The sequence below is a fragment of the Myzus persicae genome, unplaced genomic scaffold (genome assembly GCF_001856785.1).
Source record: "Myzus persicae strain clone G006 unplaced genomic scaffold, MPER_G0061.0, whole genome shotgun sequence".
Taxonomy (NCBI): domain Eukaryota; kingdom Metazoa; phylum Arthropoda; class Insecta; order Hemiptera; family Aphididae; genus Myzus; species Myzus persicae.
In genome coordinates this window covers 16,393-28,783 of record NW_019100671.1, presented here as the reverse complement: position 1 = coordinate 28,783, position 12,391 = coordinate 16,393, and the positions used below count along the sequence as shown (strand labels likewise).

Below are 12,391 nucleotides of genomic sequence, written 5' to 3'. Positions count from 1 at the left end.
GAAAATATTAAACTTCAGTTTATTTTTTTTTCAGATACCTAGCTACCGGGGAATCTTTTCGTCCATTGGCATTTGCATTTCGTATATCCTATAGTTATATCAGTATTATCGTAAAAGAAACAGTGGCAGTTTTAAAACAACATTTAATGCCACTTTTTTTACCAGATCCAAATATGATTGATTTTAAAACCGAGGCAGATGAATTTTGGACAAAGTGGAACTTTCCTAATTGCATTCTCGCAATTGATAGAAAACATGTCCGAATCCGTTGTCCCAATAATTCAGGTTCTTTGTTTTTCAATTACAAAGAATATTTTTCGATTGTGCTATTGGCAATGGTCGATGCAAATTACAAATATGTAGCAATCGATGTCGGATCATACGGAAGAGAAGGAGATAGCGGTATTTTTTTAAAATCTACCATGGGGCAACAAATTTTAAACGGTGTGTTCAAATTTCCAGAAGATTGTGCTCTTCCAGGTAAGTAGTATGTGTTTGGGGATTTTGGCTCCATTTTTACAGGGAGATGAAAAAAAATCAAGGGAACAAATTTCCCTTACAATGCATCCAATCTCCCTGTAATTTCAAAATAAAAATTTAAATGTTTAACCAGTTACATTATTAATTGCCAGACATGATGTTAAATAATACATAATTAATTTAAAATATTTAGTTAGTTTTTTATGAACCGTTGATCAATCAAGTTGTGTTTTATTTTTTATTTTTCCGACAAATTATCTTATTGAATTTTACGATTAAATATTTTCAGTTTTATCAAAAACCATGAATTTACAGAAATTTTCAATCGATTTTCCATCTTTAGTTTATTTGGTGCGAAATAATTCTTATCCAGTCTATTCAGATTCTACAACATTTTTATCGAGATTAAAATCATATAATTCTTTTCCATCCACTTCGTGTCAAAATAAATATACATTATCTGAATCTGGTTTCAGATATACAGGACTACAGGAGCAGAGGCGCAAATCTAGGGGTGCAGGGGGGGGCAACTGCCCCCCTTCATTTGGTATGTAGGTGGTCAATTGATTGATACTCGATGGTCAATTTTCAGACATTACAATAAGCATGCATCAATACACTTATACTACGTAATTTACAATGTTCTGCGTGACTGTGTTAGGTAGGTACAACGTTGAACCTATTGGTTATTATAATGAAAACATTAATATTAAAACTTAAATATTATATTATACTGTGATAAAATCAATTGGCGACTTGAAGTACGTAACAACGTAACAGAATAAAACATAAACAGTGTGCACCAATGTATTGATAATTTGATAATACATAGTTTGTATCATGATAAATTCTTTTATCATGGCTTGTGTATGTTTCTGTTATTATAAACAGTACTTCATCTATAAATAGAACTGATATCGCAAAATATTCCAACTCTTGTTGTGGACGGTGTGGCACGACATTGATTGTAATGGGATACAATACATTGGATGTTGAGTTGTTATATTTAATTATTAACACTTTCTGTTTACTGTTGTCTGTTACTTATTAGTTATCAGTTTATCACTTACTAGTTGCTTGTGAAACTCGCTGTCCTGAAACTCGGGAGCTTGTGAGAGTCGGCGATGCAGACGTCAATGTCGTTGAAATTACTTTTAGAAGTCACTCCTGTTGACGTCATGGGTAGTTAAAAAACAAAAATTTAGGAGGTGATAACGATTTTTGATAAGTCTTAGAGATCTCGTTTCGAGCGCGGGAATGTTTGAAATTTCACTTTACCCACGAAAATCGGCAATTGAATAACACGGTTCCCCGTCGCATGTCCTTTGCTTTTTCGTATGTAATAAAAATGTAAATTCGAAAACTGAGTTGGAATGTCTAGCAAGTCCGTCACCTCAAGTGAAAATCGTTTAACATTCAAGTTAGCCAGCTACGTAGGCAATCCGACTTCGTCGGATCGCAGACCCTCCGTTCAGCGTCTATGAGTGAAACTCAACTAATTGGTTGTATTTACCTACATTATACACACATAATGTATAGAAAATGAAGATCGCAAGTAGGTAATGATATTCGGCATGATAAACCAAAGATATTCTAATCATACGGATAGACGGTAGTAGGTATAAGTATTTTTGAAATTATTTCATAATGTAAGCACCACGAAGATTATGTTTACAATAATAATGGAGATAACAATGAAATAATCATTGGAACTTGGAAAAATCATGTAAAAAAAACCGGAAAAAAAAATGCAAAAAATCCGGGCGGCCATGCTACAGCATAGGGCTGCCGTGGTAACGACGGCGTCGATACATCCGCCGCCGGGGTTCGAACTCGCCTACCCTACGACTTTAACCTAACGCCTAAACCTACGGGACACCTACTCAGATGCTGACAGACGGAAAAATTTGAGCATTTAAGCCGTTTGTATTCATAAGCGAATACTGCAATAAGCAATGTTTAACCGATGAAATCCGTAGGATATGGCCATTATTTTTATTGCATATAGTTAACAAAATAGATGTAAATACATAGCAATTTCTGTTGTTGTAAAAAAACTAAAATATTTGTATTGCTATTATTATGCGTAATAGTACACATGTATACGGTTCTGCATCAAATAAATAGTTAATTTATTTAATATATAAGCAATATACAATTGAACGTACTCATTCAACTCAGAGTGTATTAATTGTGAAATCCGATATTATATCACAGCATCGAGCACTAAAATATTGTCTTTTATTTATTACATATTACATATTTTGGGTTTTCGAGTAGATTTCTTGAAATCCAACCACAGGATTGTGTGTTGATCTCATCGAAATCGCCCAATAATTTTTAATTTAATATATCGCAACCGGACGTTCCACAGTCACAGAATTATACGATCGATATGGACCTGACCGTCGAAGAACAGTCCTGTTTCATTCGATATATTTAACCGAGAGAAGGACAAAACAGTAAGTGTAAGGCTCCGTTCGACGACTTTGGTTCTGTCTGTAAAAGCGATTTCGAAGTGTGAGAATTGGGCACGAAGAAAGGCGAACGGAACTCGAAAAGCAAAAGTTTTGAAACAATCCCGGCGATGAGGCGAAGACGATATTTCAAAACGACTACGCGTCGATATTTTTTCGCGCTCCCATTGGCCGGGAAGCGAACGCTCGTGGAAGAAAAGAAATAGTGGTCTTTCGTTCCGGGAGGAAAAGACTCCGGGACCTTACCATTTTATATATTAAGATGTGCATCAATATTTTATTATATTGCATTATTTGGGTTTTATTATTTTAACTTAAAATTTATTGTTGAACTGTGTCTGTGCGTTTCAATATGTCAGCAGATTTAATGTGTTTGTGTGGTAAAAAGAAAGGTGCTTTAAATGACACCAACTGGACTAGACACAAAACAACTTGTAAAGTTATTAAATTAAATAGTTCATGTGCAAATAAAAGTATATCATCTTATTTCAAAAGATCTTCGTCAACCGATATTTCAACAAAAAAAAAACATCTCTGTAGTAAGTAAATAACTTTATTTTTACCCTATGGATCTATAGGCATATATACGATCATCTGAAAAACTTCAAAAACTTAAATTATGGTATTAATATAGTTTTTTAATTTGTAGTTGGGCTGAGTGATGCAGTTCAGGATGTAACTCTTACATTGCCACTAACGACAATACATACAATTTGCTACAATGACACTGCAGGTAAATTATTTTTTTAACTACTTTGTCAGTTAGTCATTAATTAAAAAGAATAGTTAATATTATATATTATAAGACTAATAAATAGAGTACAGCGTTATGTTATCTGTTACCATGATATTATATTATTTAGCCTTTTGAAATACATTTTATATTTTTATTCTCAGATACTGCTACAGCTAAGCATGAAGGATGCTTAGAAAAGAACAATGTGGTTGATACTGTAGTCAATCCTGAAAATCCTTTAGAAATATATGATACTGATAAAATAGGTATTTAAAATTTTTAATATAAACACTTTAAAACAGTTTTAATTTTTATACTAATATTTTTTTTAAATTTATAGTTGGGCTTAATAATATAGTTCAGTATGTAACTCCTACATTGCCATTAACTACAATACATACAATTTGCTACAATGACACTGCAGGTAAATTATTTTTTTAACTACTTTGTCAGTTAGTCATTAATTAAAAAGAATAGTTAATATTATATATTATAAGACTAATAAATAGAGTACAGCGTTATGTTATCTGTTACCATGATATTATATTATTTAGCCTTTTGAAATACATTTTATATTTTTATTCTCAGATACTGCTACAGCTAAGCATGAAGGATGCTTAGAAAAGAACAATGTGGTTGATACTGTAGTCAATCCTGAAAATCCTTTAGAAATATATGATACTGATAAAATAGGTATGTAAGTAAATGTTAAATAAGCAACACTAGGCAAGTTACTCAATAAATTGTATTTAGATATCTTTTACAACTCTAACCAAAATCATGAATCTATACTTAATTTACTCTAAATGAATGCATCTAAAATCCAAGTTCACCATACTAGTTACTAATGCTTCCGCTGCATAAAATATAAAAGTCACATCAAAAATATAAAATAAAATATAATATATAAATATATTTTTATAATAAGTATGGTTAATATTATAATATAATTTATTGCATTTTATTATTTTAACAAGGTCTATAAAGCCAAAAAAATTTTGATAATTTTAAAACTTAACATTATTTCTTTGAAAGATAATTTAAAAATTCAGATATACAATTACATTATAATTTTATTATAGTTAATTTTTGTCACTAACAAACAAAAATTTCACACAAAATCACAATTTGTTAAAAGTTTTTTTAAACCTTTTTTTTATATATTTATATAATATATATCTTTAAGATTCTAAATAAAGTTTCAGTCAACTGTTCATAATAATAATTAAAAGTTATATGATGAGTATGTTTGATAAGACAATTATCAATTTAGATATCAGGCATGTTTAGAAATTTTAAGCTCATATAGTTAAAATTTGATTTTCAATTCTAGATTTTAACAAAAACAATGAAGATGACAAAAAAGATGATAATGATTTTGCTATTATATACACTAAAGATCCTGCCAAAATAAAAATGCTCTTCCCTTTGTCATATAAGTTAAAAAAGTTGATTTTAAAAAATGGTCCTTGTCAGCCAAATAGCGGAGAAATAAAAAACTATATATTTCCATTGAATAATGGAAGACATTTTAGACCAGAATGGTTTGCTAAAAGTATGCAAGACGGAACTGTTATCAAACGAGACTGGCTTACATACTCTGTAAGTGAAAACAAAGTTTATTGCATGCCTTGTATGTTGACCGGAGAAAAGAATTCATGGACTACGGATGGTTTTAACTCATGGAAAAAAGCTACTTCCAAGTTTATTTTACACGAGACTTCCTATCGACATGTTGAAGCTAGTCTTCAATTAAAATTAATGTTTGAATGTCTTCCATTACTGCCTGCTCTAGAAGAATCGAAAAATAAAGAAATTGCTACTAATAGACTAATTGTTAGTCAATTGATTGATATCACTGTATATTTAGCCAGGCACTCTTTAGCCTTTAGAGGACACAGAGAAAATTGGAAAACATCTCTAAATCAAATCCAAGGGAATTTTAAGGATCTAGTTATGCTATTAGCAAAGTATTCTCCTGTCTTAGCTACTTATATAAATGGAATTAAAAATAATAAAAATAAATGTAAATTTAACTATATTTCTTGGTTGCGACAAAATCAGTTAATTGAAGCTACAGCTCAATTTATTCGTTTGAACATTTCTGATCAAGTTAGAAATGGGAAATTGTTTAGTGTGTCCATGGACACTACTTTTGATAATTCAAAAAAAGAACAATTATCTTTTGTTATTCGATATTTTAATGAAGAGACTAGTAGCGTATATGAAAGGTTACTTAGTATAAAACAATGTTCAAGTACAACTGCCCAACATCTTTTATCAGTTTTTGAAAATATTTGTGAAATAAATGGACTCAACTGGAAGCAAAATTTAATAGGGCAGTCATACGATGGAGCCTCCAACATGAGAGGTGCTTATGGTGGCTTACAAGCCTTAATAAAATCATATAATCCCGCAGCAACTTATGTATGGTGCTATGCACACAGACTAAATCTTGTTCTTACAGATGCTGTAAGCTGCTCTTCTAACGCTAGAGATATGTTTGGAATAATAGAGACAATTTATGATTTTATTTCGTCAAGTAAAAATAGGGTAGTAATATTTGAGAAAAACTCAAAGAAATTGTATCCAAACAAACAAATAAGGCGATTTAAAAGGGTAGAAACCACGAGATGGTGGTCACACGATTTAGCTATGAGAACAGTAATTTTAACTTTTGATGCGCTTTGTGATACATTGGACGAATTAGAAAATAATGCTGGATCAAATGACCGTAAAAGTTCTCATCAAGGTAGAAGTATTTCAGAGCACATTAAATCTGATAGATTTTTGCTTACTGCATTTACTTTTACTCAGATTTTTGATATAATATCCCCTTTAAGTAAAATACTTCAGGCAAAAGATCTGGACTTACTTGGTGCTACTGAGTCTGTTTTAAAAAGTATTGATTATTTGAAAAAACTCAGAAATGAAGACGGATTTGTTAAAATTACACAAAGAGTAAAAGAATTTAAAAATAATAGTTTGATTTGTGCAGATGAATTTAAACCATTAACTTTAACTCGCAGAAAACGCGTCCCTTGCATGCCCGGAGAAAATATTGTTGATGAACCTATTGATGATCCTCTTTTAAATTTCAAAGTCAACACTTACTACGTTGCTATAGATATAGTTCTTATTCAAATCCAAGAGCGTTTTAGTGATATTTCCACAGGCCTATGTAAAGATTTATCACTTTTTTCTCGACGTCGTCTAAAAGAAGTTGCAGATGATCACACAAAATTACCATTAGATGCATTTGATGTTTTCACTACAGTGTATAAACAATTTATAAATAAAAATGATCTTATTAGAGAATATGTTCAGTTTTCCAAGTGCTATTATAATTTTGAAACAAAGAAATATTTGCCGTTTAAGTTGCATGATAATGGCATTGATAAATTTTTAGATAACGATTCAGATGCTGAAAAAACGGATGAATTAAGTTCTTGTGACTACTTAGAACTAGAAACAAAAAATTGTGAACTTCCTATTAATGGAAACAGTATGGCTACAATTTTACAAGTCTTAAAAATAAGTGGACCAACAACAGTATTTCCCCATCTATATACTTCGCTTAAAATAGGAGTAACCTTGCCATTAGCTAGCGCCACTACGGAACGGAGTTTTTCAAAACTTTCCATACTTAAAAGTAAATTAAGAAGCACAATGACAGAAGACCGATTAGATGCATTAATGATAATATCGTGTGAATCAGATATTGATATCAATATTGACAGTGTTATTGATATATTTTCAAAAAACAGTTCCTTTCTTTTAAAATCATTGATTTACTAAACAATTAATTATAATATATTAAAGTATTGTGCTACCTATATGAAAATATCTAAATATATGTTTAAATAAAGATTTTAGATATCAACATTTTGTATACAAATATTTTATACTTTTTTTATAATCAAATGAAAATATAAAAATAAATTTGAAAAATGAGGTATTAGTTTTATTTATTATTATGCCTTTTTTGAAAATACATTTTAGTCAAGTTAATGGTTATTCTTTTAAAAGAAATTTGGTGAATACTGTTATCTCACAATGTAACTATATTATATTATATTTTTATTTGATATATTTTAATATAATTATTTATATGTAAGTGAGCACAGTGAAATTTTTTTTTTTAATAGGTGGGTATTGAATACTTTTGTTTTGCCCCCCCATAATTTTAATTAGTTTGCGCCTCTGTACAGGAGTAGGAGATATAGTTGAATGTTTTTTCTGTGGACTTGTTTTACAAAAATGGACAAATGATGACATACCGTGGGTTGAACATGCAAAATGGAATCCTAAATGTATATTTGTTTTACTATGTAAGGGAAATGAATTTATAGAAAATGTAAAAAACGAATATGTAAAAGCAGGTCATGTTTGCGATTGTAACCAGTCTAAATCATATGACACCACTTGTTAGTTTCTTCTTCTTCTTCTTCTCAGCTTACCGGTCCGTTGAGGACCATTGCTGCCTTCAAGAGGTCTCGCCATCTATCTCTGTTGTACGTCAGCTCAAAACTTACATTTTGGCCTATCTCATTCAAGTCTGGTTATCACATCCATCGGGTACTTGGTCTTCCTAGGGGTCTTGTTTTGTTAATTTTTTCAACAAGTACTTTTTATATTAGTAGTCCATCTGCTCTCCAAGTGTGTCCAAACCACTCTAGTCTTAACACTTGTTAGTTAACTTACATTAATTATATTTAAAAATTTTGTGCACGCATTACGAAATAAATATTGAATTTATAGGCTTAAATGTGTTAGTATTTGATTTTATACCCTGTGAACTTGTTGTCTAGTGAAATAACGAGTCATGTTTTAATTTAATATACTGGGTTTAAAATGTAATTTCCAGGTTTAACGGATCAGGTAAGTATATTAACCCCCCTCTACACGTTATTTGATTTGATTTCACGTTCACATTAGTTTTTTATATTCATTTTAATATAATTAGATTAATAGTAGCTTATATTTTATTATAGAACTACAGAATAATTTGTTTAGGAGAAAAACAGCATTTATTTTATAATACACAAGGTTTACATACATAATTATTAGGAACATTCAAAAATTAATAAGTTACAAGTCTTCACCAGGAATTTGTTGAGATCACACAATTTTATATTACATTACTTAACCTCTAAAATAATAACAACTATTACACTATTACAGTCTGGAAAAGCTGCGCCACAAATAGAACTTGAACAAGTTATAACCTCAGTTTTCAAATATGTGTTGTAACGATATAAGCGTTAATGACATCCGTGATTCATGTTTTGTTAAGTTGTTATATTTATTTTTATACGTTTTAAGAAATACTCAGCAGAAATCGTTTATATCAAAAAGAACACGTCGCAATACAATATGATTCCAGTTGTTGTTTCAAAGTCAGTATTCGATATCAGACCTTTTAACAAGAAAAGTGTAACAGTCGGATTGATGGTTAATAAAATGATTTCTATTATTATAATACTACAATGTAATTTTACTAAAAAAATGATAAGTCTGGATTTACAACAGTGGTATACACTAATGTGTGATACCAATTATAGTTCAATAACTAATAATCTACATACTAATTGTAAACGTATAAAAATAACTGATAACATATATTATTCAGTTAATTTAAATCAGTTTACTATTAAATTGATTGTTAATGATAATTTTATCACCTTATCATATACCGACCTTCACCGATTAAAACAATTACAACAATGTGTCGATTCGCATATTGTTGAAAAGCAGAACAAGTTGGTTTCATATCAATCAACTTTCGATACAGTGTATTCATTAATTAAAGCAGACATCAGTATTCTACCATCATCTTGTCAGCGAAGTGATTTTACAAACCAATATATTCAAAATTTTGATTTTAACGTTTATGGTATACAGAACGATGATTGTTGTTTTATGTATGAAATACTTCAATTCTACAATAATTCATTATCAGATATAATTTTAAAGGAATTAATGGCGTAAAATAAATTTAGTGTAGATTTTTTTTTTTTTTTTTCTCTTTGAACTTTATATCATTAATACTTACCGTAGAATTTATATCATTATTATAGTAAAAAAAAAAAAAAAAACAGAAACAGGATTAATTAATTGTTATTATATCTTTATTACATGATCATTAAAATATAAATATAAACAATTCATCATTATTTTATATAAACCTCAATTATTAATAGTTAATGTGATGATTTATATATTTAATAAATTATTTTTACAATTAAATTATTTGGTATTTTATTTTATTTTATTATTTTTAATTAATTTTCGTTTCGGATCTGATGAAAATCGATCCAATATATCCCGTACAACGTCATTTATTTTGATCGCAATATTTGTATCTTTTGAATCCCGATTCGTAGTGTACAATTTTATACTGGCCTCCGCATGTTTCCATCTAGTATAAAAAAATTATTTAATATTCATAATAATATTATGTTTATTTATTTAATCATGTTATAGTCAACTATCCACAATTCAATCCTGGAGCTCATTATTTGAATTAGAAATTTCATTCACTCGTGATGCATAATGTTAGGTGTAGGTTAATTTCTAATAATGAATCTGCAGGTAAATACATTTCTGCATTGATGACATTTAACTATGTATTATATATTTAATCATGGTTTTTTTTTTTTTTTACTAACCTTTCAGCTGACGGAATATCTTCAATTGTTTTGACTTTGTAGTGTTGAATAACCCAGTAGTCCTCACACTATGGTGCAATAGGACACCGGAAAGTAAATGAATTATTTCCCTCCATCATTGTTAAAGAATTGCTTGCGTTATTTTCAAAACTTCCTTTCGAAATTAATTCAGCAAAAATATCCTTGTATGATTCTGTGTGCTAATATATAGAATAAAGTTACAATTCAATTTATATTTAAAAAGTGTGTGTGTGTGTGTGTGTGTGTGTGTGTGTGTGTGTGTGTGTGTGTGTGTACAGCGTATGTTGTGACCTCTAGAATAGAGATACAAGCCGGCATTGTGACTTCCAAGTGACTTTGTCACCTCCAAAACACGGAGGTCACAAATATTTTTTTAGATATCAGTGATTTTGGTAATTTCTGACTATAAATATTACATTTGTGGAAGAAAACAAGTTGAGTTCATAAGACCCTTTATATACAAAAATTGTGTATCGGTTAGTGTGTAATTTAGTACTAATTTTCGACTATAGGCGGCGCAAGACTTTGAGATTTACTCGCGTTTATGGGAGTTTCAAAAATAAACGCTAATACAACCTCCACCTTTTGTAATAACACATTTCCGTCAAGTAGCGCTAATCCGACCTCCAAGCATAAAATATACAACTAGGCATAAGCACACATGATTTTTCAGAAATTTAACTGCTTATATATTAATCTCAAATAATATTATCATTGTGGAGTTCTCCGACACAAATACAAGTGTTACCTTTTGTTTCTTCATCACGTAACAATATTAGTCAATCAACCACCATTGAAGACTCCAGTATCTGAGATCACAAGCAATGTGTGCTATGAATAATTATATGGTTTTGGAGACATAAAAATAATTTATTAAAAATACAAAACACATAACAAGCATTAAGTATTTAAGTATATTGTCTATAATTTGGGGTATCATAACAAACGATGATAATAAATTCTATGAATTATTTTTGGTACATGGAATTCACAATAAATTTTGTATTTTTATTGGGTAGGTGACTTATGTATGACTCTCCCTTTCATAACAAAAATTAAACTTCACAACAACTGAATATGACGTGTTTTGTTGTTGAATGTTCCGTAACCGAGGCTGCGGGCTAATCATAAATCATAATACCACTTATATTTTGAATACACAGAGACTATGTTCGACTATGGTTACCTGTAAATTATTATGTGAGTTTAGAGGTATGGTTATTCTCAACATGACTGGTCGGAGAGCTACCAAAAAATAGCGATATACATTTAATTTTGCCTCCATACATTTTTTTTTAAAATCGTATGCCGCCCTAAAGGACTATAAAACAAAAAAAAAATTATTTTATTATAAGTTATAACAAAATCAAATATTGCGTGAAAAATAAAAAATGTAGGTAGTTTCAAAATTTATTTTTATCTGACCATGGGTTCCGCGTAAATTCATCAGTTTTGTTTTACGTGTGACGTCACTGGTGAGCCGCCCGTCAACCACTACGCCGTTATAAATTTATAATACTTATATTACTTACGGGCACGCGACACTACCTAGTAAGTAGTAGTACCTACACAATAATCAATCACAAAAACTGAACATTTTTATTTTTCATACATTATTTGATTTCGTTAAAATAAAATAAATGATTTTTATTCCTTTCATGGTCCTTTAATGATTGTGACCTAGCGACGTGCCTGTGTAGGAATAAGTACTTTTGTCATCCGAACACTATTTTGTGATCTATAAAAAATTATTATAAAATATTTAGATGCAATAATTAATAAAGAAACAAAATATAAACAGACAATAAAAAAAAAAAACACGAACTCCAACCGGCCACCGTCGTTATCGCTAAGCGAGACTTATAAATAAGTTTATAAATAGTCTACGTAATACTATAACTACACGTAGTATTACTATTACTATTACTATTACTATTTACTACGCTACTACAAAATATGCGATAAGATAACAAATTAAATACAAAAATATGTGACACACTGGAGTG

The 12,391-nt window shown here is 29.9% G+C and overlaps 1 protein-coding gene and 1 pseudogene across 1 annotated transcript; one reads left to right on the top strand and one right to left on the bottom strand.

The window, feature by feature from the left end:
- Nucleotides 1–606: 606 nt before the first annotated feature.
- On the top strand, nucleotides 607–8,946 carry LOC111040353 (death-associated inhibitor of apoptosis 1-like). The gene is made up of 4 exons (XM_022324238.1): nucleotides 607–964; nucleotides 7,905–8,120; nucleotides 8,561–8,574; nucleotides 8,878–8,946. Exons 1-4 carry the CDS (start codon nucleotides 784–786, stop codon nucleotides 8,944–8,946), a joined length of 480 nt encoding a protein of 159 aa, XP_022179930.1. The 5' UTR covers nucleotides 607–783.
- Nucleotides 8,947–9,890: 944 nt separating this feature from the next.
- LOC111040366 lies at nucleotides 9,891–10,579 on the bottom strand (annotated as a pseudogene).
- Nucleotides 10,580–12,391: the final 1,812 nt, after the last annotated feature.

What these genes read in the sequence shown, in the direction of transcription:
- LOC111040353 (XM_022324238.1), top strand. Translation starts at nt 784, where the DNA reads ATGAATTTACAGAAATTTTCAATCGATTTTCCATCTTTAGTTTATTTG. An exon ending in ATCTGGTTTCAGATATACAG is followed by an intron (nt 965 to 7,904) that starts GACTACAGGAGC and finishes GCCTCTGTACAG; the next exon opens with GAGTAGGAGATATAGTTGAA.